The sequence below is a fragment of the Cinclus cinclus genome, chromosome 6, assembly GCF_963662255.1.
Source record: "Cinclus cinclus chromosome 6, bCinCin1.1, whole genome shotgun sequence".
NCBI lineage: Eukaryota > Metazoa > Chordata > Aves > Passeriformes > Cinclidae > Cinclus > Cinclus cinclus.
In genome coordinates this window covers 37,025,624-37,053,242 of record NC_085051.1, presented here as the reverse complement: position 1 = coordinate 37,053,242, position 27,619 = coordinate 37,025,624, and the positions used below count along the sequence as shown (strand labels likewise).

The 27,619-nt window shown below is 34.9% G+C and overlaps 1 protein-coding gene across 5 annotated transcripts in view; it reads right to left on the bottom strand.

Annotated features, from left to right (window-relative positions):
• NPAS3 (neuronal PAS domain protein 3) overlaps positions 1-27,619 on the bottom strand; it is a 583,018-nt gene that overhangs the window by 150,760 nt on the left and 404,639 nt on the right. For all 5 annotated transcript variants that reach the window (XM_062495134.1, XM_062495135.1, XM_062495137.1 and 2 more), the window contains one exon: positions 26,441-26,530. In XM_062495134.1, the coding sequence (XP_062351118.1) occupies positions 26,441-26,530 (90 nt within the window). The remainder of the gene's footprint in view (positions 1-26,440; positions 26,531-27,619) is intronic.

The window sequence follows — 27,619 nt, the reverse complement described above, 5'->3', positions numbered from 1 at the left end:
GGGAAAAGGTGGTTCATTCTGTATTCATTTGGATATCTTAGTCTTGGTTTATGATAGAACAAAAAGCTAAAAACAAGGACAGAATATAATCTGATGAATAGTCTGCCCTCAATCTATCAATAAAATGCAGATGGACTTTTCCAGAGAATTCCTTCTTCAATAGAAACTTTTCCTGCTTCCACTGGATAATTTCAACAACCTTCCTGATTAGAATGATTATGATAACCCAGTTTTCTTTTTTTTTTTTTTAATATATGTATTTCTCACAATCATTTTACCCCATTTGGACATTGTAATTACAAAGAATTTTTAAACTGCTTCTTTCTCTGTCCACCAAGAAATAATACCTGTAAGACAAATGCATACATCAACCATGCCAAATTAATATCTTGTGAAAATTTGGTGGAGTTATTTTTACTCAATAGTTGCTGTAATTAACATAATTCCTTGGGCCTTTTTCCCTGTTATGTTCTATTATGAATACCTGAATGATGGACTTGACATCAAAATCAGATGTTCATTACAAGTAGAGACTGTAGTAAGAGGTGCAAGTACAATACACACAATAATAATAGCAAATTGGATAATATACCACTTCATTTGCAACTTACTAATAAAGTTTTGGTGACCTCAAACAGTTTTTGTTTATTTATTGGGAACAAAAGTTCAGACTCATCTCTTTATATGAAAAATATTGATGATGACATTCTTCAAGGATCCAGTTATTCTAAATAGCTGTTCTATAGTATGAGGAGCAGCTGAGGTCCCTTGGTCTGCTCAGCCTGGAGAAAGAGACACTGAGGAGAGACCTCACTGCAGTCACAACTTCCTCATGATGGGGAGAGGAGGGGCAGGCACTGATCTCTGCTCTGTGGTGACAGGGACAGGACACGGGGACTGGCCTGAAGCTGTGTCAGGGGAGGTTTAGGTGGGATATTAGGGAAAGGTTCTTCATCCAGAGGGCGACTGGGCACTGGAATGGGCTCCCCAGGGCAGTGGTCACAGCACCAGCCTGGCAGAGCTCAAGAAGTGTTTGGACAGTGCTCTCAGGCACAGGGTGTGACTCTTGGGGATGGTGCAGGGCCAGGAGCAGGACTTCATGGTCTTTATGGTTCCCTTCCAACTCAGCCATTCTGTGATTCTGTGCTTCTGTAATCTTGCTGACTGAATTCACTGATGAGAACATGACAATTAAACTATAAGACCCTCAAAGTGGGTGTCCTGGTCTTGTAATATGTGCTAAGCATAACTGGAAGAAATTCAGAAAAGTATTTCCTTTCAAGACCTGAGGTTGAATCTCAAAACGGAATATGTAAAAACTCACCCTCTTATTCTCTATGTCATCCAGACTCCTCAGAATTTCAATTTTTAATCCCTTTTTGTCCCTGTGTTTCAGTGGATGAAGCTACAGAACAGAGTTTTTTAAGTTTATCAAAACTGTTCTGGAATGTGGGAAGTCATTGGAAATCCTGTTACGCTGTTTAATCACTTAACTAAAAATAGAGCCAGTTCCAATATATGGCAACATTGCAGGGCAGCATTAAACAGTTGAAAATTGCTAGTATCAATTTAATTAATAAAAATCATGATATAGCAACTGAAGTGAAACATGAGTTAGCATTTAAAAAACCTGCAAGCTCCTATGGCTTAATTATATCAACCAAGAGAGATGAAAAAATAACAGCTTTAATAAACAATGATTTTTTAAAAAAGTCTTACAAAAAGATAGGGTTGTCTTAGGGTTGTATTCAAATCACACCTGATTTAATCTACCACAGTGTTTTCTATGGGAAAAAATGAAAACCATCTTAAAGCAGTATAAGAGTTGACTTCAACTTTTAATTTGCAAAGTACATCTGCTTTATAGAACATTTTTACAGCAGCTTCATAATAAGATAAACAAGGTTTGTAACTTTTGCTCTCCCTTCACAAAAACACATGAAACCCTGGCTTTACTTTTAAAACACTAACTACATGGTGGCAAGAAGCCTCTAATTTCTCAGAACACACTAAGACAAATAATTTGTGAGAAGAGTAACAAAATAATGCAGAAGTGCACAAATCTTTATTAAGGAAATGGTGCTCAAAGCAATTCTCCAATAGTTCATATCTATTTCTGATTCTTGAGCTAGCACTGCTTTAAGCAAAAGATGCAGCTTTGTCAAATGATAAAGCAACAAGACATATTATCCTGCTTCTGTTACAAAATTCCTAATGAAAAACCCCAAGGATTTCTAAATTTTGCACATGTTGTATTGCCCAAAGTATCCTACAGAGGATTTGTTCAAATTTGTAAATTATTTCAGTGTGCTTTGTCAAGACAGAAATGTCATCTTTGCTGCTTTTTGTGGCAGATGTTTGGGCATGCTTTCAGTTCCATATTGTTGTAGCTCTAAAAAGAATGAATGCAACTGGTAAATGGAATAATTTCCTCTCAGTTTTGCTTCACTTTTGATATCTGTTCTATAAAATGTCTTAGGCACAATCAGTTGCACGTAAAAGAATTTTACTGCTTTTCACAAAAAAAAAAAAAAAAAAGAAGACAAAAAGAACAACAACAACAAAAAAACCACAAAAAAACCACATACCAAAAAAACCAAACTAACAACAGGCTGCATATGAATACAAGGATAGTTTTGCCTACAATCTGTTAGCACTTTGGACTGTAGAAGCTTTTCTGGCAGACAAGGAAGCCACCAGTAAAAAAAGAAAAGGTGAAACAGCTTCAAATGTCAAAACTTTGTAGAACTAACTCAACATTTCTCTATTTCTCTATCTCTTTAATCTTATGAACCATGTTAGGAGAGAATGAGCTCAAAATAGAAGAATGAAGGGATACTAAAAAAAAAAAAATCTGTTATTGCTTCTCAGCTTTTCTAAATTGGACCCCAAATCTTGAGGTGTTTAGATTTGAACACCTTTTAAATACCTTGATACTGAGATCATTCTCAGGACTTTGGTTGTGCTCATACCCATTGAATGAATACACCCCAAAGTCTTGGTGAAAGATCTTCTTGCTGGGTATCACTACCTGTTCAGTATGTCTTATAAGTAAATAAGTGTATTTCCTTTTAGAAGTAATAATTTTGCATTTTTAACTTTTGGAAAATCCTACCTTGATAGATGAAATAACTTTTAACCTTTCAGTTCATATTAAATAGGAGATTCAGCAGTCCATGTGAATTTTCAAGACATTAATATACACTAAGTAGCTCACTGCAAACAATCACTCTTCCTAAGCATCTCAGACAGGATCAGTTTTTACAGATAGAGTTACTGGATCCATTGGACTAAATGCCTTTTTTATTTCTTAAGTTTTCCTATTACACTTGGAATAATGTGACGTGAGAATAATCAATTTATTTTTCTCCCTTTGTGGAGCCCAACACAGCTATCTGAATCTGAGCATGTTTCTTGATGAGCAGGTCAGTGAGAGAAATTATGAGCTGAAGAACTGCACTGACAGCTAAACCCCTCCTATAATTAGAAAAATTAAAGCTGTTTAGGTACTGAGTAGTGCCCCAAGCACTCCAATTTTCAGCCAAGGCCTCCACAGTTAAGTGGAGTCTATTAAGTCTATTCCCAAAACCAGAAAATTGGTTGTTTTAGCCATTGTTCCTACCTCCATTTCAGCATGTGTGTGAGGAACTCAGAAAAGAAGGTAAGAAAACACAGCATATCCACTACTTAAGAACATCTGCCTGGCTGAGGATGAGAAGATGTATGGTAAAGAACTGAGGTGATGTGTTTCAGATGCAAAAACTTCATCTATTCCTATGCCATCACTGTTATTTCAGTGTCAATATCTGATAGATGAGGTAAGCATCAAATTAGGATGTCAGTTGCTACCATGCTTATATTTCCTGCTTTTATTTTGGAATGCTTGTAAATAACAAAGTTTTCTAAAGATTTCTGGTTAAAACTTCGCAGTCATGGAAACTGTAATTTTTAAGAGAAAGAAAAAGTCTTTTTTCCTTTTATGAATTGCTGCTTAAGGTCTCTTCTAGTTAAGTAATTCACTGCACCCCAGCTACTCTCTTTTTTTACTACTCTAAGTAACAGGTGATGAACTGAATGAAGTGTCTTCTGAAAAAGTAAACTGCATACTCTTTGTGTTCCCTGTATATAATAGAAAGTGCAGACTGTATCTTAAGATATGGCAGACCATTTCCTACAGGGAAGTAAGGTGCTTATCTAATGCTAAAATGGCATAATTTTTCTTTCCATGGCTACACTGCAGGATGTAATCCAAACTCTAAACTGGCAGCAAAGGGTGGGGGGTAGGATGTGGATGGTTATTCTGATTTCACAGCTGAGCAACAAAATCTCCTGTAGGTTAGTTCCCATGAAAGAACTAATAAGGACACTTGTTTTCAATCACAGATGCTCTCTTCTCAGTCCTATTCTGAAGTGCTTTATTCAGAGTTTCCCCAATCAATATTTTGACTTTGAGAGGCAGAGCTATTAGAGGTTATTTAGTTGGAGAGGGGGAATGCCAGGTCTTGAGCCAGGCAGTCCTCTTTTGCAGTTTGTCAAAGAAGGTGAGAGGAAAAAAAAAAGAGCAGATGTAAAGAAACAGTGTACATTCCCACCCTAACTGGTAATCTTATTTTCTACAATTTTGTCTTTTGCTAAATGTATTTTATAGATAGAAAACATTCAAACTGAAAGCACTGAAGGAACGTGGCATGGTCATCGTATAGTAACCTTTCTCTAAATTGAGCAACAGTATTCTGGGATGAATTCCTGTCCTGGGATGAAATTCTTAGCAAACTAAAGTATTTTCCTTTGTCTACTATATAGAATGATTAGTTGGGTAAGTCACAATCTGGATTTTTATTAATGGCTAGGAGGAAAATATAGCAGGGCGGGAATATGTGTGTGTGTGTATATATATATATATATATATATATATATATATATATACACACACACACACATATTAAAAAATCTCTATTCTTTATGTATGATGATGGATTTTTAGGTATCTTAAAAGAATATAACTTCAAGCTGTAAAATTACTTAAACATAACTTATGAGTACCTCAAAATCCACTTCAAGCAGCACTTTGGTTTTATTTCTCCTACCAGAAAGGGTAAAAGTAGTTCTATGAAACACAAACACAAGGTGTGAGAATATACTGTCTCACCACCATACAAAACTGACAAATGAAGGCTAGAGTACTTTACTGTACAAAAACTTAAGAAAACTTTATTAAACGATGTTTATTACTTGAATTCCTAATCACAGTGGATGACTGCACTCTTGTCATCTGTTTTCTGTCCACATTACACAGCAATCTCTTTTGCGAAGATGAAGTGTATGGCAGCTTATATTTTGTTGGATATTCTTCATTTAGGCTACAAAGCCTTATAGAAATTCTGCTTAATGTGCTTAACGGTTATATCCTAATTGATTTTACTTCACATGCCTTTGTTTTTAGGATTATTATTGCTTGTTAGCGGCAGTTCTTTGCCTTCCAAATGCTGTTCTTCCTAATATATCTTGTTTATTAGAAGAACAATACAAAGAAAAAAAGTCTGCAGTTTGGTTCTGCTCATATCTTGAAGCCAGAAGTTTCTGAAAATCATCACTTTAGCAGTTATATACCTATATGCATTTTTGTAGCTTCCATATCATAGGCAGCAAACTAAAGAATTTTTATATACATGAAATAAGAAAAATTTCTCTGTTACTCCAGATGTTTGTTTTACATTAATATAATTTTACATTAGTACTTCTCACTATTTTCCTTTTACGTCATCCTTTTGGGATTGATCATCTACTTTTGATCTCACACACTGAGTAAGGGCATTGTTTCCATCATGTTCAGGGTGAAGCTCTCATGCAAGTTATTTTTTAGGACTGCTTGCTACCAACATAGAAGCCAAACTGAGCAGACACTTGTTAATTATTTGATAAGAAGGCAAATAAAGTACGGAACAATATTTTCTGTTACAATTGAAAAGATCCTTCTACATCTTGAGAAGCAAAATATCAGATAATTTTGGAAAAATGCTAAAATGTTTTTTAAAGTAATAGAAGCTTAAATAGTAGATACTGAATTGTGACAGCTGATATCTTCAGTAAATAGTTCTATTTCGAACATTTAGTTGCTTGTTTTCTGATAGCTGATTAGCAATTTTTTTTGTTTTAGTACATATAAATTCTTTTGTACTATAGATTGCAAATTTCTGTTAAAAGATAAGGTGGTTTTGCTTTTATTTTAGAAAGACAGCCAAATAAGTTACCTGTATATGCTAAATGGAAACTCTACAGTTGTCCAAATTACTTTCTTGAATCAAAGTGGGTGTTTCTGTGTTGCAAACTGTAACTCCCAATTCCTTTTGGCCAACTCCATATGCATCTGACTGATTATTTGTTTAGCAGCACTCAGCACACTGAACAGGGCAGGTTTGTTCTGCTGACAACTTTATTACCCATCTGCCGCAAAGCACGGCTGTGATATAATTCATTCTATTTACCCTAAAACAACAACAACAACATCACTTCTCATGAGTGTGCAGTGTTATGAGAGGGAAAAAGAATTTGACACTTCATCTTCCAATGTCTTTTGCCTCTATGCAGGGGAAAATTCTGTAGATATAGTCCTTTCATTAGAAACAGTGCAATAAAACTAATATTTCTTCCCTGAATATATAGCACCAAGGACACATCCCAGAATTCAGAATATACTTATTTCTCAAATACAATTAACCAGTTGATTTAACTACTTAATAATTTGAAGTATTTCTATTTTTTTTTAAATTTTACAGGACTTTTTGGTAGTTCTGATTTAGGAGAGCTTTTTCCTTCTGTCAGGTTGAAGGGTTTTATTCAGTTTATTTTTGTAATAAGCCCGTGTAAACGGTTCACTGCTATGTAAGACACACAACAACAACATGTAAGCGTTTTCACTTCAAAATCCTCCACCAGTCTTTCTTCCATCAATCCTTACAGCACAGCAAAGAAACACAGCTATAAAACAGGATGCTGAACGTTTAGAAGCTGTTACACAGATAGACAGACTGAAGTGTGCATATGTGCGTGCACAAGCTTGCAGGGAGAGACAGTGTGGGCAGGGCAGGTGACGAGGACAAACCCGAATAACAATGAATTCAGAAAGCAGAGCTTAGAAACAAGCATGCCTTTAAACAATGCACAGGGTTGTACCTTTCTTTCTGCAATTTCAGTAAAACCAAACTGAAGGTATGTGGTAAGCTGAGCATGGTATATCAATATTTATGCTGCTTGGAATTTACCAACCAACCAGCAAGCTCCTATGCAAATATTGCAGCTACATAAAGGTAACATTGTTTTCTGCACATCATGCTTCAAGTCATATGCTCCAAAATAAAGATTTCAAGAGTATACTGGCCCTCTTGAATTTCTATTTTTTTTTAGAAAGATGTCATTTACAAGGCCAAGCCCGTACTCAAAAACTCCAGTTTTAATGATGATGCACATTATTTACTGCATGTACTAGCTATGAATACATTACTTTAACAATGCTTAAAATAGGCCAGAAAATCTACAAGCATTATCTTCCTTCTCATGTGGTGTGATCAACTCCTGCTCAGCAATTTCTCTGTGGAAATAACACATTTTTCTTTACACTGACAGAGATGGCTACAGAGATGGCTGACAGAGAACATTCTATGTTCTTTACTATTTTCATAAACAATAAAGTTAAGAATAAAATTTTCTGCAAATTCTGGTTAGTTCTGCAGGGACAATTTTCAGCTCTGTCAAGTGAAGCCAAAGTAATATTTCCATGTCATGTTTACAGCCACGTGTGTGAATGCAAAGTCAACTTTTGGCAGCTTTGATTTTGATAAGATGCAGATATTTTGATGTGAAGGATGACTACCTTAGTTTGAAAGAACAAATGGATTAAAATGCTTCATGTGTTGGGAAGAAATGGTCAGAAAGTTAAGGCTCATTTCAAAATAGGTTTTCTAACTATAATCAGACACTAATTAAAACAACAGTAGCCAAATTTGGAAAGAATACATCTCCTAGTATCTTGCTCATGTCAATATCCTGTGAACACAGCTTTACAAAATGAAAGAAATACAAAATCCAAGCCACCGCCACTCCCCCTCCCAAAAAACAAAAAAGTCAAAGTTCTCACATTTGGAAGGGTAACTAAACTTAAAACATAGAAATATCAGAATCCCATTAAAATATTTTCTGATTACTTGGTAAACCCAAGACAAAGTTTTTCTTACTGCTTCCAGGTTTTGTAACTATCACGGTTGGTGTGACTTTTAAATGCTTACAGTCATAATTTTAGTGGTGTGGCTACTCAGAGGGGTAGAAAAAACAAAAGGGAGGGTGGGGGGAGAAATGTGGTCTCCCTGAGGTCAATGGCCAAACAGATATTTGCATCATTTTATTACTTAGGTGCAAGAGTTATGAGAATCCTCTTCTTGGAAGAAGTGGGCATGCAAATATCTGTCCAAGAGTAGTTATAGCTCAGGAATTGTGGCAAACACAGATTCAGAATGGATACAAATGCTTACAGTCATCTGTGCATTTGTGATTGTGAGAGAAGGGGACTTCAGAGATTTATTTCCTTAGAAAAAGCATGCCACCAAATCTCTGAAATGCTTTTAAGCATGTAGGATGCCTTAATAACTGTTAACTATCACAGATCTCTTAGTAGCTTACAGTTAATAGCCTTCTTCTAAATCAATGAGGTTAAAACTGTGATATAAAAATTCATGGAGACCTCAAGAGTGAATTATTAAATAGAAATCAGATAGTTTTGTTCTCAATCTGGTGGAAATAAACCTGAAACTGAAATAAAAAAAAATAAAATTAAAATCCTTTAGTAAAAAGATCTAATTCCCTTCCTTGAAATCTTATGCGTGAGGAGAGATATAGGAATGATTTTTTTTGTTTATCAGACAAATCTGCAGAAATTCCAGTAATTCATTGCTTAACTATTTCCCAGTGCATCATGAATCAAATATGCCTTAAAGGAAAAATTATCCTTTTTTGTTATCATGGGATTACTACAGTTTTGTCGAGTTGTAATTTCAACTGAAAAATGTAATTTTCCATAATATTGCTTGTGTCCCCAGATTGGATTTGAATTACTAGCCGAAAGTTCCTGTTGCTATTGAAATTTTAATTCACTTTTTGACAGGTAGGAACTTGAATATCTGACACCAGCTGTACAAATTGAGAAGTCATCCACTCTCTTGATATTTCATTTCAAGATAAATTACCTAAGGATATTTTTCATGACCAGGTACTGGTTTCTACCTGTTTCCTAGAAAGGAAAAGATCACAAAGCTGCATCTTTTGCCCTCAGTTTTGCCAGTTCTGTAGTGAGGCTATCCTCCATTCTTTATTTGTATAAAAATGTTTCGATATAGTACATGACTTCAAACATGTATCATGTGTTGTGAGAGTGTCTGGACAATGGGAAATGGCAAGTAATGCAGGGCTTGGGGCTCAGTGTCAAATTTATAATCTAGAAGCACATTCTCAAATGGCTGACTAACATTATCTATCTCTTCTTCCAATAACTAAATACATCTATGTGAAATGCACCCTAATGTGCTCACATCCCCCTCCCCACAATCTTAATTCTATTTTATTGAAATTTCCCTCTTTTTTTAATGTACAGAGAAAAGTTATTTTGCACTGCCACCACTGCAGGAGCTTTTTAAATGATTCAAGGAAGTATAGCTTTCATTTAGGTTTGTGCCCTCCAGTCTGTTTATACTGGTCGATACACTTGTCTGAAAAATATAATGGATTAGCACATCATTCAACAAACTAGTCAGAAGGCAAGCTCAAGGCGACAGAGACCAAAAAGTAAATTACAGCCAGTAGAAGGGAGAGGCCAAGCCTACAGCTAGGAAACATCATATCATTACAAAACCTGTATTCTGTGAGAATGTTACTTGAACTGAAATGGGTGAAAAATTTACACGGAGATATAATAAAACAATAAACTCCATGATTTCATACAAAACTATAAATTGTACAGTTTATGAAATATAATGCAAAATGTGATTCTCACAAACATTGCACACTACAGTTATATCTCCTATCAACAGCAGACATTATTACTCTGTAATGTGAAAGGAGTATTTTGTCTCCAGTTTAGTAATTTTTATTTCAGTGCTTATTTAACACATTTCAATATGCACCAAACCAAATGTGCCAAAAAGTATGCAATGAAAAATCTGTGAAAGTGTATCTTATATAGACAGAATAAACATACACAAAGATGCTATACAACTCTTTAGATGGAAGGTCATTTTCCTTAGCACAGATAACCTATATAGATTTCCTAGATAACCTTCAAGGTGAAGTTCATTAGCTACAATTTTTTTGCATATATGTAATTAATTAAACTCCTTTGTATGAGTGATAATTGTGGGTTATTTTTCTTTTTGAACATCCAGTAGTTGATTAGAAAACTAAAATCAAATCACTGTACTTCTGCTTTAAAATTTGTGAAACTGTTATTTGCAACACTTTAGTTATGTAACACATAAACCTTTTCACATTTACAGAGAGAAAAGAACCCTAACGTTGTTGTAGAAGTTGAAGAATACAATACCACTATGATAACCTTTCAGAAAAATTAACACAGTGGATGAAATTCACTGCTGCAGCCGATCCTTTAGCCCAAGTGGAGATACATCAAGAATTGTATGTGCCATGCTGGAAGGAATAAATCACACCATATGACTATTAAGTAAATTCTTGAAAAGAGTTAGAAACAGCCTAGCAGATGCATCAGCAGAGAAGAATGAGAAACTACCTGTCATGTGGCTTCCAAAGTCATGTATCTGAGGGAGAGAAAGCCATCTCTACAGAAAGTGAACTGGCACTATCATTCCTTTTCTACATTTCCATTCAGCTGTGCTCATGCATCAATTAGTTTTGCCTTACTCCTGCTATTTTCAGTTGTGCTTGTGTCTTACACATGACTGCAGGTATCAGGAAAGATAAGACCAGCATTTCAGATTTCCCTCATGGCCATAGCCTTGGTTTCATTTATTCACAAGATGAACAGAAGCAGATGATTTCTGGAACTCAATTTGCCTATCTCTATTCCCCAGCTCTCACCACACAGAGTCACTTTGAACACCTTTTCTGGGATTCTAGTAGGAGGTCATGCCATAGAACAATGGTCTTTGAAAAGAATTCCCAAACTTTTTAGTTCATAACAGATGCTTATTGTTACTGGAGCCAAAGGAGCAAATGAGAAGCAAGTGTTTGTATTTTGGACCACTGATAGCTTGCTTAGTCTAGGTTATTTCTGCTCAAGCCCCTATAAAGTGAGGAAAATTATTTTAACTTTATGGATAAAATCAAGTGCATTTGGATTAAATTCAAATATACTGTATAGTAGAAATTTCAGTTTCCTGAAGGGAGAGGCTCCACAGCTGACTCTTCCCAAATTGTATGTATATTGCACTGATAATCAAATTTCTATTTTGGTAATGAGCTGGTTTGTGAAATCACATTTGCATTGGGATATGTCTGTTTCTTAGTTGTCTACCCTTGTACACTACTTCTGGGACAACTACAGAATCATCAAAACTTTCCTTGTTTAAAGCAAAGATGCCAATTTTAAAATGTAATGCCCTATCACAGCTGAGGCCTCAATGTTCAAATATGCTGAGCTTTCAATTCAATATGAAATCTGCCTGTTCTCCTGGCATGGGGCCAACAAGAGACTGATGAGTTTTGACACATTCTTCCCTGGTTTGTTTCCTGGGCAGGAGATGTTGTTCAACACCAATCATAATTTTAGATCTTTAGTTAGGTTTCTAAAATTCAGACTATGTATATGTATATTTTAAATATACACAATATAAAAAAAATAAATTAAACACTGAGGTCCATGTCCTGCCTCTATAAGCACATGCAATTGAACACTTTTGACTGACCAAATGATAAAGCAGATGCACACAACCTACACATCAATTTTGTCTGTTTATAGAGATAAACAGTGTATAAAGAAACAAAATAGTAACACATAGTATCAGTGCTTTTTTTATTACTGGAATTCAAGTGTTGCTAATAAATGGGTTTGGTCATAACTTTTCTCTCCAGAAATTTTGCCTTATCTCTGTTTTTTGGTGAGATTACCACTTATTTTAATGAGAATTCCCACAGTTCAAAAATCCAAGCCCAAATCCCTCAAAGGTTTAACTGAATAGATTCGTCATTTGTTTCCCAGCTTTCAGTGAGAATTCTTGTGATCATGATTCCAGGATCCAAGCATTTGTTATGACACATTAATCCTTTCTTCTACTCATACTCTATTTTACAATTTTGTTATGATTTATCCATCCTTTCTTCTACTCATACTATTTTTATTTCAAGTTCAGCTTGTAGCATTACCTATTTTACTGTTGTTTGAACACTTATCTGACAGAAAACTGTTTTCAGTTCCTTGTCACATTGTCAAATTTACCAGCGTTTAGAAATTTTTTACAGGACACACATCTGTTTCAGACCGAATAATTTAGAAAATTTCAGCTGAGGCTCAGTCTAGACACAACGGTGCTTTTTTTGCTTAGGTTAAAGCAGTAAGATTTCTTTGAGCACTCGTCACATTCCCATTTCTATTACAAAATGGATCTGAAACTGGCAGATGGATTTGCCTTTATACCAGCAAGAGGCTATTTGCCATTCCAATAAAAGCACACTGAGATTTGTCCGAGTCATATGCCACTGAGCAAGCAACCACTGCTTCAATAGATCAATACAAACCCTCATTCTATTTACTTCTACAATCTACAATGCCCTATGCTTATGATGGGGGCCAAGGGCATGATCTGTACAGTGACTCATGTGATTAATATATTGGTGTGATTTTGCAGCTGCAGAATAGGTGCCAAAATAAGAGAGAGATGCGTCACCAAAGCTGTGCATTTCTGAACTCCTTTTTTGCTCTTGGATCCTGTAAGATGTGAATAACTAGACAGCCTGATTGCTTATATCTGGCATGCAGTCTCAGAGCTGTGATGGGAACATGTGCTACTGCCACGCAGAAGTGTGTGAGAGGGGCCAAATGAATATAAAGGTCTGTCTAGAGGGATTTCAGTTTCCATGGCCAAATCTCATTAGATTCCATCATTTGTAAAAAGATTCCAACCTTCAACAGTTAACAGCACTAACCAAACTGTACCTTTCCCCAGTAAAACTAAACGTGCTTCATCCTACCATCCTCCCAAGGACAGCCATGGCCAAAAAATCAAATCCATGTAACTCAGGGTTGTAAGGCTGCAGCTGAACATTCTTTACCTCCTACTAATGTGGGAGAGTGTAGGACAGAGGTAAAGAACTTTTAATCACATCTTTGAGGTTCCTCTTTCAATCATGTACCCATATAGATTCACACACAGAGATGTATTATATACAAATATATAGGCATGCATACTTCTAGCTATAAAGCTAATGCTGTAAGACATCCTGCATTTTGTCATTATACTAGAGTGCTATTCAGCACAACTAACAGAATATATATATATAAACCTTAAAAGTTTGTCTTTGTAATAAATATGAATGACCATTTCATTAGTGAGGAGGGGGATGGCTAATAATCAAGGTAGCATTTGTAAAAGGGCAACAACTTTTATGGCTGAATTTTGAAAGGTGAAAAATATTAATCCCTTGTAAACTTCCCTTCCATTGTGAAATGAGATTCTCATAGTCACCAATCTCATTAAAAGTTAAAACTGTGTCTGCTTAGCATTACCAAGGAATAAAAGGGTAAGAAATGAGGTGTCTATGAGAACTATAGCTATTGACATCATTGACCTATAAATACGTCCTCTTCAAGCTGATATACAGCAATTCATTATCCCTGTTTTGATATAATTGCTATTACTGAAAGCCCTTTGCTTTCAAGTGTTAATACAATTGCAGTTCATTTTTCAGATAATCTGCCAAAAAGAAAAAAAACTAATTTCTAAATATTTGATCATAAAAGTTGTCCTCAGCTTTTACAGATAATTTAGTCAAATAATATCAGATAATCTTAGAGCAGATTTAAGAGGAAATTGCTAGGGACTCCATCTAAGCAGCACCCATTTGCACTTATATAAATGTACTGAATGTGTAGGAAGACTTTGACAGCTTGCCATATGTGATTTCATTCTGTAGCCTACCTACTTTACCATCAAAAGTTATATCCTTTGAAGCATTGCCAGAATTACTTTAGCCCAGTAGATATGCTAGATGTGCCCTTTAAAAGCTGTATCATTTCCTCTCTACTCTGACTAGTTCAATGTAGCATCTGCTCAACTAAATTCCTTTGAAGGTTAAAACCAAAAAACCCCCTGTATTACAGCTCACTAAGATGTCCAGTATTGAATGAAGACCATGGATGCAAGAGAATAAATATGACTTAAATGAGACTATAAAAGAGAATCAGAAAATAATCAGCTATCATGGCCATATTATAATTATACACACACAGAATAAATATTTGCATTTCAGGATATGTAAGCGTTTTATTTAAAATAAAAATAAACTGCATTTTTTTTACTTCCAATCCATTATGTTGATTATTTATATGCAAATTTTGATATTGCTGTGACATGGGTGTTAATGTCATAATAAAGACTATCATACATCAACAGCTTGATTCAAAATAGCAGGTATAGGTATGAATGTATAATCTCCTTTAAAATCTTTGGTTATTTTAAAAGACATAACATTATTTTCACAGCACATTCCCAGCTGTAGTAGATGACAATGAAGGGGTAGGACATTTAATCTAGTATCACAATGAAGCTGTGACATTTTAGAAATATTTTCAGTTTACCTACTTTAATTTCTACAAATGCTATTTAAAATTGAAGACTGGTGTTTTTACTAAAGAGGTGGATGGATTCCAGAATTATGTGATTTTCTTGGCTGCTAAATTGAAAACATTCCAAAAGCTGTTAAAATGGTAGTGTCCTTTTGTAGTCTCTTTGTCCTGCAAAACCCTGCAATGTCAATTTTAATTAATGAGCTGTAAAAGTAACATTTATATATATATATATATGGGGTCTTTTTTTTCCCAGTTTTATTTATTATCCTTATTATTTCACAAGAATTTGCACCCTCATTAGGGAGGTTGCAGACTTTGCTAATCTGCAGGGATTTATCCCAAAAACATCATGAGAATGCAGACCGAACTGTGTCAGATGTAGACACATCACTATCCAAATTAGGTACAGCACTAATGTGCTTCTACCAGTTGAATAGCTCCTAGCCACTTAGAATAGAAAAAGCATAATTTCTTTTGCATATGCCTATTTTAGTTGCTGTCCATCAAACACATAAGATCTTTCTTCATAGCCACAAGTGCACATAAAGCTAGAGGAGTATAGTGATACCGAAAAAAGAGTATAGAACAAGTATTAAGGAACCTGCTTTGATTTAGCCAAAGAAAACATCTGGAATAAGTTCAATTTGAAATGCACAGAATTCTTTCTATAGATGCATTTTTACCAAAAAGCAGAAAAGATAAATCCTTATATTTGCAATGAGCATGAAAGTGGATCCCATCTCTAGAAAATGGCATTTTCTTATGTTCGTTTCAGTGACTGAATTATTTTCCATTAAAAATTCTTCCCCCTGAGCTGCTTCTATTGGGAAGGCATTGTACACTTAAGCAACAATACATCCAAACTTGATCTGGGAGCTAACAAGGAAGACAGACTGAATCAGAAGATAGGAAACAGATGATAAAAATATTACAATGTTGACCCCTCCAAATATGCAGCTAATAAAATGCATACCTTTTTCACTACATTTTTTTAGCCAACCACTCTGATCCTGAAGATTGTTATGTCTTTGGAATGCATCTTTCTCAATGGTTAGACATTAGCTCATCTGCACACAAGGTTGAAGTAAATATAGTGTATACCAATTACAGTTAATGCAGGAATCTTCTAAAATGCCTTAACACAATGTTGATTCGAATTAACTCAATCTGAAAATATAAAATTGGAGACAGGACATGAGCTAACATGTGACCAAAATATTTTTAATCTTGCAAGCAAACTATAACAAGCAAGAAACAAGATGGAGGAATCTCTGTCACTTATTCAAAGTACTAGTTGCTTATAGACACGGAAGGATTGCTCATTAATTTACAAAATATATCTTCAATCCCAATTTGAAATAAGAAACATATTGGCAATGTAGAATAAAATGAGAAGCATTGAAAAACTTGTGAAATCTCTTCATTGACTTACAGGCTGTGGATCAGACTCTTGTCATGTCAGGAGAAACAAACAAAGTGAAAGCTACTGTTTCTGGATTAACGAATTTTAGAAAAGGAAGCATCTCTTCCTACAAACTTTAAGTCATGACTCATACATGCTGCTTTAATACATAGAAGAGATACATTTACAATTTTCTTCATATCTTTCTTATGCATACGTTATGGAAGTTCAATAAGAATAAATGGATACTCCATTGTTATTCAAGGAATCTCAGGAATGCATACAGCTTTGTATTTACTACTTCTGCATGAATAAGTGCTATTCCAAACGAGACATCTTTCTTGTTCTGAAACACATTATGAAAAGGTAGAGAGTATGCCTTGCTGTAATGGCTACATTCTAACACAGCAGTACTCAGACTAGAAAATACTTGTCACCCAAAAGACCCAAAGACAGGATCTCAAACATAAAATAATTAATATAGGTAATAATTCTGTGATGCATTTTATTAGTATAAGGTCAGATTTATTAACACAAAGGCTTTAAAAGTTATCTGGAATGCAGTAGGGGCAGAATACACCATATTAGTTTACAGATCCATACGATAGAGAAATAAGGCAGTATTTCCCTTTATATTTTAGTGTTGCCAAACTTTATAATATTATTGCAAATCAAGTGGTTTGATTGTAGTTTCAAAGGCCTTTCTGTAGAATCATGATATTCCCAAAAATTTTCAGACATCTTCTACATAATAAAGTACATTTTTAGCATTCGTGTAGCTAATGGAAAAATAAGACTTGAAAATAGAAAGTCACAAAGGGTGCAAAAACCCCCGAATGTTAATAAACCCTTTAAAGTATTATTTTCGTATATCTTGATTATGAACCAGACTCACTATTTGAGTTGATGCTGGGATGTGAGTTCTGAATATCAAAGGTTAGGAACATTTTATTTGGTTGCTGAGGAAGAAGCAGCATGTCTCCTCACAAGTCTGCTGCTGAGTAGGGGCAGTGTGCTGTTTCTTCTCTGTCTTTCCTTTCCTGTCTGCTCACACTAGAGAGGTATTTCTTTTTTCTGTCCCCTCATACTAATCTGATTCCCCATCCCTCCAATATATGCTGGTGCCTCCTGTCCCTAAAGTGAAGATAATTCCTGCTCTTGGACGTCTCCTCGTTGTTAAAGGAAGATATTTTCTTTCTTGCAATTTTGCCCTGAATTTCCAACTCTGGGCAAATGAAGTTTATCGTTTCACTCTGTTGCCATGTCTGAGCTCCTGTCTGAGAAAAGTGAATTTCTAGTTTTCTACTAGAAATTTCTAGTTTTCTACCCCATCAGGTGGTCAGTAGAAGTACTCCTGTGCTGCATGGCTGTTTTTGGCTATACCAGCACTGCCAGAGCAGGCTATGTGATGGGGTGGTCCTGATGTCAGATTTTTATGGCTTAGCTTGTAAAATGGCTTTAAACTGGCTCTTCTGTGGAATCATCTGCAGGGGAACCTTCTGTGGGAGTGCCATGAGAATGATAAATAAACATCATCCATGTGGAGCCGAGTTACTCAGGATGAATGCAGACAGTTCTGAAGGAATGAGCAAACAGCTGAGAGAACTTTTGAATGTTGTAAAGGAACTCTGCTTAGCAAGTAAAATAAAGTACAGGTTCAGAGTAAACCTGACAAGTTTTCTTCTGCTCTTTTCCCCTGTCCCCTAAATGCAGAAAGCAACCTGGGAGCATTCCCTTTCACACTGTAACTTAACCAGGAAGCTGCTGTCAGCTGCTGTGCAATCAGAAGCACAGGCAGAGGATGCCTCAGGATGGCATCCTGGTTCAAATGCCAGAAGGTAATACAAGGAAACCTGGGGTTAAAATGCTAAAGCAGCATAGGTCTATTTTAATACTGAATACGAACAGGGAGTGGCAAAAGAATATAAATTAATATTGGAAAAGAAATAGCACATGGACATGATTGCCTTGAATTTTCACTGCAAACCTTGGGGATTAAGCACCATTAGCCTCTGACTTGGGAGATTCTCTGGCTAGATCCCATCTGCAGTGAAGACACTCTCCACAGCATTTGGAATGCTCCTGTTTTCTTTCCATTCCTCTCTTCCCAGAGTAGTATTACTCTATTAACTCTGACTGACCAAGGGTGCAATAATACATGATGTTGGCAAAAGCAGAATAAGATGTATATCCTATCTATTTTTTTGAGCTACCTCCTGATCTTGTGCTTTCATATGTAACCCCTCAGCTGGACTGGTAGAACTCTCACTGAGGATTTGCAGCTGAAGGTATCACTGAACTGATCTGAGTTTAAAGCAGTTTTTTTTAATATTTCATTTTTGCAGCATTATTTTTTAGCTCAGAACCATTCAGTGATTGTGTTTTTAATACATATGGGCACTGTTTTATTCCAACCCTTGAGTATCCACCCTTCTCAAATGCTTGGAATGGAAGTTCTGTCAAGTGAACCTTTCTACTGCTTCTCTGCTACAAATCTTGAATCATTTCATACAATGGAAAATATTTCAGTCGTTACTTTCACTTTCCCTGACTCAAATATGTATGTAAAAGAAAATCAAAGTTTATAATCAGTGCATTTTATAAGCAATGAAAGGCATATTTTGTTACTACTAATCAAAGTAAATTAATTATATTCTTTTTTTTTTTTTTTTTTAAGAAATGAAATTTCCATCACTCACCAGCAGAATGACTTTTTGAACTTACTCTTAAAAAGTGGAATACCTAATTTTCTTTGAGGGCTTTTTCTCCTCATCTCTAATGTGCCCAAAAACCATGGAAAATATCTTTAGGGCAAATTTGCATGTTTTTTACCAGTACCTGTTTTTATTTTTTTTTTTTTTTTTTCCCCCAATTATTCCACAGCTGTTTGTTTTACAGAATATTCTCCAACTTCCACATGAATATGTTACAATGCAATGCAAAGAAGATACAAAAAGTACTCTGTAGCTAATTTGGATAATATGAATATTCATTCAGGAAAACTTTTTCAATTTGCTTTAATAGGAAAGAGGAACATAAAATGCCTAAATTGTCTTACCCGTTTTCCCCAGATATTTTTATTAAAATAATCTGAAACCATTACATCCATCAGGAAGCAGGTGGTCTGATTGCCAATGTTTTGTTCTATTGAGTACTGGAAAGAGGTAGGAATTGCAATGAAAATACCTTTTTTTGTGGATTTTTTTTTTTATTTGTTTGATTTTTTTTTTTCTTTAACAGCAAATGGTAGAAATTATTAAGTGACATAAAAAGTCTTCAGCCTTTAAGAGTTAAACCAATGAGACTATGTTTTATTGCATGGAGGATCTGTGATACATTTTAACCAGTGAATCCCTACTGCATAAAGGCTTTCAATGTTTCAGCCTCAGTGGCTGGTAAAATATGTTCAAAAGAATAAATAAAGGAAACATGATTCTCATGTAAAATGACATTCTGGATTCCTTTAGTTAACTCAGCAGAGAGCTATATTCAGTGGAGCCTGTAAGACAATACTGTTGGCAGTTTTAAACACGCTGCAGAAGAAGAAGCAAAACAATGTGATCAGTAACAATAAGTTAATTTCAATTAAAAAGACAATTAAAGCATTGCCATGTATTGCATTTGGACTCACTACAAAGTGACAGTCAGCGAATTATTCCACACATTTCTAATGCTGAAAATTCTGATGGCATTTACTAGCATAACCTTTCAACTCTGAGCACATCAATAGAAGCAGACAGTGGTTTGAAATATGATTCCTTGCAGATAGCATATCCTCATTCATCTGACTGTGGCGCTCTGTGCTCCATTGCACAAACAGCGGCTCACCCACTTCTGAGAGGACACTAATAAAAAAGGCATCAATTTTCAGCTCTAGTACTACTGTGATCTCTTTATATGTTCGACATCCAACATTAAATTAAAATGCTGTTATAAATCCTACTTTCTGAATCTGGAATGAGTGTTGGGTTTTTGTCGCATGAGACTGCAGCAAATCTTGTCAAAAGCAAGGAAGCACGTCTTGTTCACTCAGAATTAATGTTGTGGATGAAAGAAGGAGGTAAAAGAGGTTGAATACGGTGAACTGTGGGTGTCAAAGGCAGTGGGTAAAGCAGCTTTGGGGTGCCAAACAGAGCATAACATTTGATGCTTTCCACAGATTCCTAGTCAGTAATTATAATTAACACTTACTAACTGCACATGAAGAATAGTTTGTTCGTTATATAAAGCACTTTAAAAACTCCTGCAAATTTTAAAATGCCATTATTGATCACAGTTTGGGCAATATATTTATCTGTGCAAGGTAAAACCAGTTTGGTAATAACCAAATAAAATAGCCTAAATGTTTTGGACCTCTTTATGACCATACAGTGAAGGTTGTTACAGAGTGTCTACGCAAAATTATGCATATTGATGTTGATGTTCAGGACTTCTGTCAGGTTGTCATTTGCACTTGAGTTGTCTTAAACGTTCTTGGGTTGGGATAGGAATTTAAAAACTACCCCAAAACAACAACAGAGAGAAAAAATGATTAAGCACTGATATTAAATACTGTGAGGATGGCAAAAATAAAGCTGTGAACAGTGAGTGTGATAACGAAAGCAGGTGGGATATTTCTGCTATGTAGAAGAGTGCCATATATTTTGGAGTCTTTCAACTGTATCTGATAACCTCTAATGGCAGGTATGCTTTCTCCTTTAAGAGTTAAACTAAACTACACTGAGAAGGCAATAATGGCCTCAGCAAAGATACTGTGTCTATAGATATTTTCCCTTGTTCAGTTCATTCATAATTATGAAGCAAAGAAACAAGCTTGCCTTTTTGGGGGTGGGGGAGTGCCTTCAAGAGTGGTTCAATATCTGGATCGAACAGAGGAACTTTTTCCCCCTAAGGATCCTGCCTGAAGAAACCTTGACATGCACAAAGTCAGAACCTAGACAAAGTTGCCCTGGTGAGAACGATAAGGTCACCCGTGGGATTGCTGAGATTATCTCTGTCAAGCACTTGGACAGCATGCAGTCAAATGATGCATCATGCAGTCATTTTCGGGGGGGAAAAATCAATTTCTTCAGCAGGTCGCTATTTGCTTTTCAAAGTGCCCTTGTAGGCCTTCACCACCAAGCATTTATCAATTTAAATGTTGTAAATTGATAATGTGCCACTGTGCCTTGTACTGTTTCTGAATTATTTTGATACTTATATTTTCTTACTGCTCTCAAAATCCTCAGAACTGTTCTATTTCAATAGAACTCCTCCCTTGTTCACTTCTTTTAGTGTAGAATGCAACAGTAAATTAATATTCTTACATTGAATGTTAAGGAAAAAAATTTAAAGCCCCACATGATCAATACAGAATTTCCCAGGCTTTTATTTGCTCTTTTTAATGGGCAAAAACTGTTAAAAAATTACCAGTGGTAATGTACCAATTCAGTGTATGAGAAAATGGATCATTTTATGTAAAAGTATTTAATTTCAGAACACTAAAACAATTACAATATCACAATGAAAAGGACAAGTTCTTTTCACAATTGATTATTGTCTAGTTTTGCTTTAAAAATTAGTTATGGATTTTGGCTTTTTTTGCATTATTATTATTATTTTATTTAGTTAATGTTATAGGAGGAAAATTGGATAGAATTTATAGAGTCAGTGCAAGTGTCAAGATTGCTTTTTATTATTTTTTAAGCAAACAGAGCACAAAAGCAATCCTTTAACCATCTACTAACCTCAACTTGATTTGCATTGAAAAACAGGTAGAGCATAGAAGTTGAGGTTTGTGCTTCGTAAAAGCAAAGAAATACATGGCAGTTGCAAAGCATTCTTAACCTCCAGTGATTTATTGGCCCTCAGCCAAGTTATCAGGGGAATCTAATTCTTCTTTATTATTCAAATAAACCACATTTGGCACCATGGTTCCTTTTCAGAATAGCTTCACAAATAGAATGAGTACTGTCATTTATTTGACCTTGTACTTGTGTGCTGTAGCTATAATTTTATTTGCCATTTCATAGAACAAATGCACAGAAAGCCAAAATAAAGAAATAGGTTGTGCTACTGGTAACATGTAGTATATGTAGTAAACATGTAATATACCTGTTGGTTTTGCCTGCTTTATTTTCAAAAGGATAAATTCTCAAAACCTTGTTCTTGTTTTCTTCCTTTTTCATCTCTATTATCTATCTCTTATTATGCCAGCAGCTGCGCTGTTCATTTTTAGTGAGCTCTCGTTTCAACAGGCCAGTCTGCAAACCTACTCCGTGTCCTGGACAAGTAGGAGCAAAGTTAGGAAATATTTTGCTTTAAGATGTGGACCTCACAGGTGGGAAACAATGCACACTATCCTTGCTGAATACAACTACTGTAAGAGGTGATTAAGAACTTGTTTACTGAATGCAAAAGCATCCTAGCCAGATTATTAGCTCATAATATTTTCTATTGAACCTGAATCATCATATGTCAGACAATTTTATCCTTTCTGGATAAAACATTTTTATTCTGTTTCTGCATAGACTTTTCTCCCTTTTTGTTACTATTTATGCTTCAGCATATATTTGGTCTAAATCTCAAACACAGAGACTTTTCAAGAGAATTGAAATCTCTTAGGGAAGCACTCACATTGACTTCTAAGTGCTGGAAGGAGCAATCTGAATGCCTCTTCAGTGGTTAGCCATTTTCTTTTGAAATCTCATCCCATTTCTAAAAGGATATTAGGGACTGAGGATTTCCAAGGTGGAAGTTACCCTGATATAAAAAATTACCTGCTGACTTGGAAAATGGATGGGACTATACATAGATATATATATATATACATATATATATCAAAAGCAAACATTTTTACATCACTACAGAGATCCAGTGTAAAATGATATTTGTATTGGCTACACCACAACAGATCCTGTTGTCTGACCCAGAGAAGAAATCCTGGCCATACTGCACTTTTATAGACATTTTGGGGTCTTTCAACAAATACTACAGTTCATGAAAGAACTGGAAAGTATGTTTAACCATTTCAAGCTTGCCTCAAGTATGAGCTGTGGCAATTAACACAGACTAAAGTCAATACACTGATAGATGTTTTAACCGGGAGATTGTTGGTCCATTTCTCTTGTTTTGACTCTTTCCCTTCTCTCAATCATTATTTTCAGCTAACTCTCTTTTCCTAAACATTGAAATGTATCTCTAGTCTCTGAAACTGCTCTGATTGTAATTCCACTGAGTGGTCTGAAATATACATCTGCCAAACTAGCTTAAAATTCTTGGTTAGCATTAGACAGAAGATAAATTATTAAAAAAAATTCAAAATATATATGTTGATGGGTATCTACGTTCGACTTATATTCATTAGAATGTCAAAAGGGTATTTATTACAATTTTTGTTTACTGTTCAAATATACTGTTACTTTTGCCAGTGGTAACTTTATTATAATTTCCAGGCTGCCTTCCAAGATACTGTTTTATCAGATTTGTTTACTATTATTCCTGCAGCTATCTTAGAACATTGGCATCCATTTGTTTTGCACCACTGGCTCTAAATGTTCAGAAAAGAGTAAAACTGACTACCATAGCTGTTGTCATCTGCTGAGATTCCATACAAGAACTATTTTCCTTTATCTAGGAGACAAGAGATTTTGCTTTGCAAATACAAAATATATTTTACACTATTTCCATACACACCAGTTAAAAAATAAAAATAAAATAAAATAAACCACCAAAAAAAGATGAAGCCCTAGAGAAATAATTTGACTAAAATATAAGACTCCAAAATCATTACTTGATGAAGATATTTCAAATAACAATGTACATCATAATGCCTTTAAGCACAACATTGCCTGGAGGTTCTGTATAAAGTTTTGGAGTATCAGCATAGGGTATATCAATGTTTACTTGCAGTGCAAGAAATACATCACCCCATGTATCACATAGCACCAACCCAGAAATTCAGAATTCATGAGTATTTAAAGTTTGGTGTGGTGAAAACTGTAGCATTTCCATGTATATTTGAGAAATTGTTCTATGGACAGACCTGCTAATATTTTAGCCATAAATAAGCTTTGACTAGTAATATGGTAGGAAGTAGCTACAGCACTTCTTTTAAAATTATTAAGAGACCAGTGATATAATGCTGTACCAAGAGAAAAATATATGAAAAATAAATAAATACCGTAGGCCTTAGAAATACAAAATGTCTCCATGAAGACAGAAGAGAAAAAAAGCAAAAAACAAATATTTTAGTAAATCTCAGTAGATTTAATTTATTATTCTATAAAAATCCACAGTACTGCTTTTGATTTTTGGTAGTTTTTCCATCAGTACTCTCAGTGTTGGATGCATGGAAATATTTGCCCAGATATTTCCAATACTCTAAAATGGAAAGAAAATTGCTTCATTTATTTGAACCCTTTATTGAAATGTATATGATCAAGATGGAGTATAAAGTCTTAACAACATGATGTGAGTTCAGAGTAAGGAGAGATTTATCAACTCTATAGTTTGAAAGACAGTGGCAGAAAATGCATTTAACAAGAGACTAACATAGGGTTAAAGCCAAATTTTTCTTGAACAGATGATATTTCAGATGGCCACACTATTCCAGATGCATCAATTTCCTTGAAAATCCAATCCATATATGTGCATATGCTGTGCTGGCAGGAGGACTGACTGAAATGGCCAAAACCCAAGAGCTAATATTCTTTTGGCCAGAATAATGCAATTATTATTTTCCTAGCTATCAGTCTAAGCATACAGAGCCATCTGTTATGCAAAGCAAACATACACATCTCAATTACAGAAAATGCAGTTGCCTTGACAGAATTTGGATTACACCACTAACCAGGGCTGTAAAATTTGTTTTAAGCTAGTGTATAATGGATGCCTTTCAGGAGTTTCCTAATTAGCATTTACCTGCTTAAACTAATTATCCATCCTTCTTCTTTACTGGCCTATTAGACTTTGTTGGATACTATACATAAACCAGATTAATATGAACATAAGACAATAATAAACATTAAAGTTCCAATTCTTTACTATATTAACAACATGGTGGTGCACCGATTTCAAAATGTGAGATTCTTGATACTAACTCCCAAACAGATTAAGTCAGGGATTAAAGTCTATTACAAAACGAGGGACTTTAATGAGAGACAAGAATACTGATATGAGCTAGAAAGAGCTCTTGTTTCCATTTCTATCATTGGGTTTGCCAAAGCCAGCACAAAATAACAATTACTGAACTTATTACAGCCAATTGCTTGTGTGTTCTTTGAAGACTTAATGAGCCTGTATTCGTATTCTCACCAGATAATATTTAAAATTAATCTTTTTTTGGTCACCAAATATTAAAGTTTCCCATTTAATTTTTGGTGGGGTACAGTAAAACTGATGGTAAGTAGCCTATTCTAATAGTTGCTTCCTCATAGCTGTGTGGGTCCCAATTTACAGTAGCAGAAATAAGTATTATTTCAGGGTTTTTTTATTCCTCCTCAGGCTGACTGCAGTAGAAGTCCCACTCTGAAAATCATAATGCAAAATATTTCTGCTTCATTTCTAAGTGCAAGCAGAAAGAATCTATCCTGCCTAAACATTTCTGAATGATGCAGGATTAGGAATAAGAATTAACAACTAAGTTTTGCCCCACTTCTGCCCCTCCTTTTAATCTTTGAAAAACAGTTGTCAGCAAATAAATGAAAAAAAAATCCCAAACCAAAACCCTCTAAATTACTATATTTTATAAATTCATCTTTTCATACTGGTGAGCATTGGTAAAAGCATCAAAATGTGTCCTTGTTGGAACCCTCCCTGCAAGACATTTTAATGGTCTCTTTCAGCATTTCTTGACTCCAAATGACTCCCTGTCATTGTGTCAGCTCCCTGGATAATGCAGGGTACTCCATAAACATCCAGTAATAGGACACTAGGGAAGTACTATTAGCGTGTCCCTTTCCTATCAGGTATAGAGGTTTAAAGTTCAAAACAACTGAGAAAAGAAACTTCATTTGTTCTCAATAAATTAATAATGATCCTTTGAGGCAAAAAGTTTTCATATACATCTCATCATCCAATACTATGGACACATTTTTCAGTTGCATCTCAGGATGAACAGGATGCAACTTTAAGCAGCTAATTCAATAATCCATGCAAAATAAAGAAACTAAATCATTAATAATTAGGATTAATAATAATAAACAGAAGAATGCATCATACACAGTTATGTTCTAGAATTGAAAGCATGTACTTACTTGGGACAGGCCTAAATAGATGGAGACAGTTTCTGAAATGTACAAAAATTTTCCTTCTTGATTTAGTGCAAATACAAATCCATCCAGGGACTACAGAGTAAGAGGAAAAAAAGAAGCAAATAGATTAATAAAAAATTCCAAACTACAAGTAGAAATAGATTCAAACAAATGCATCACAGAATAAACTGAGGAAAATAATCTGACTTTTATGAGAGTGGTTTTAATTTGAACCCTTAAGACAATTCCCTTATATTTTGTCTACATATTAATAAATATCATATGAGTATATTACTAAGTCCAAGTTGATGAGTATATTGCTAAATTATTTTACTGCCATGCTTATATCTGCCATATACTATATAAAATGTATCTCATTTGCTTCATAGAAGAAATATAGAAAAATAAAATTTTCTGTTTTTTTTTTTTCCATGAAGAAATAAATAAGGAAAATAAATAACCTTCCAATTGATTGGTGGATATAAAAAAAAAAAAATCACCCCCCATCACTCAGAATCAAAGCAGGGAAATTCCATTTCCAAAAACTCAAATGGGGAAAATAAAATCCTACCACCAGTCAAATCACTATGGACCTCAATAATTTGTAAATTAATTGAGGATTACACACACATGCATACAGATGCACACATATAGGCACACACCATTTTCCTTTTGTGAGACAACAAAGCCATTCAGCAGATTACTGTCAAATATGTTTACAGCTTAGTTCTCTAGAAATGCTTTGAATTTCATCCCTTTGGTGTAAAAGTCTAGATCAGATTTTACTTGGACAGGTTCAAGTCTTTGGATGTGGTTTCCATTGCAACTGCAAAAATCAAAATACAAGTCCAGCGATTAATGGATACCTTTTGAAACATGAGTGCAGTTAATAAACACAGGACTATATTCTAAACTGACACAGAGGAAGTCACTGCACATCCAGAAGGGATTATACCTCTGTGAATAAGTGTAAATCTTCACAAGGAAGAAACTACCTTCATACACTATCCATGTCTTTACCTTTCTGCCTTTTATGAGGATGATTATTGGCAAACAATAATTGGCTACTGCAAAAGTAAAATCACAAAATTCGAGAAATTAGAAATGCTAAAACAGCTCAGAAAATGTGTAACAGCCCAAATGTTGGGAGGAACAAGGAAAAATCCCCCAAATCCCCAAGTA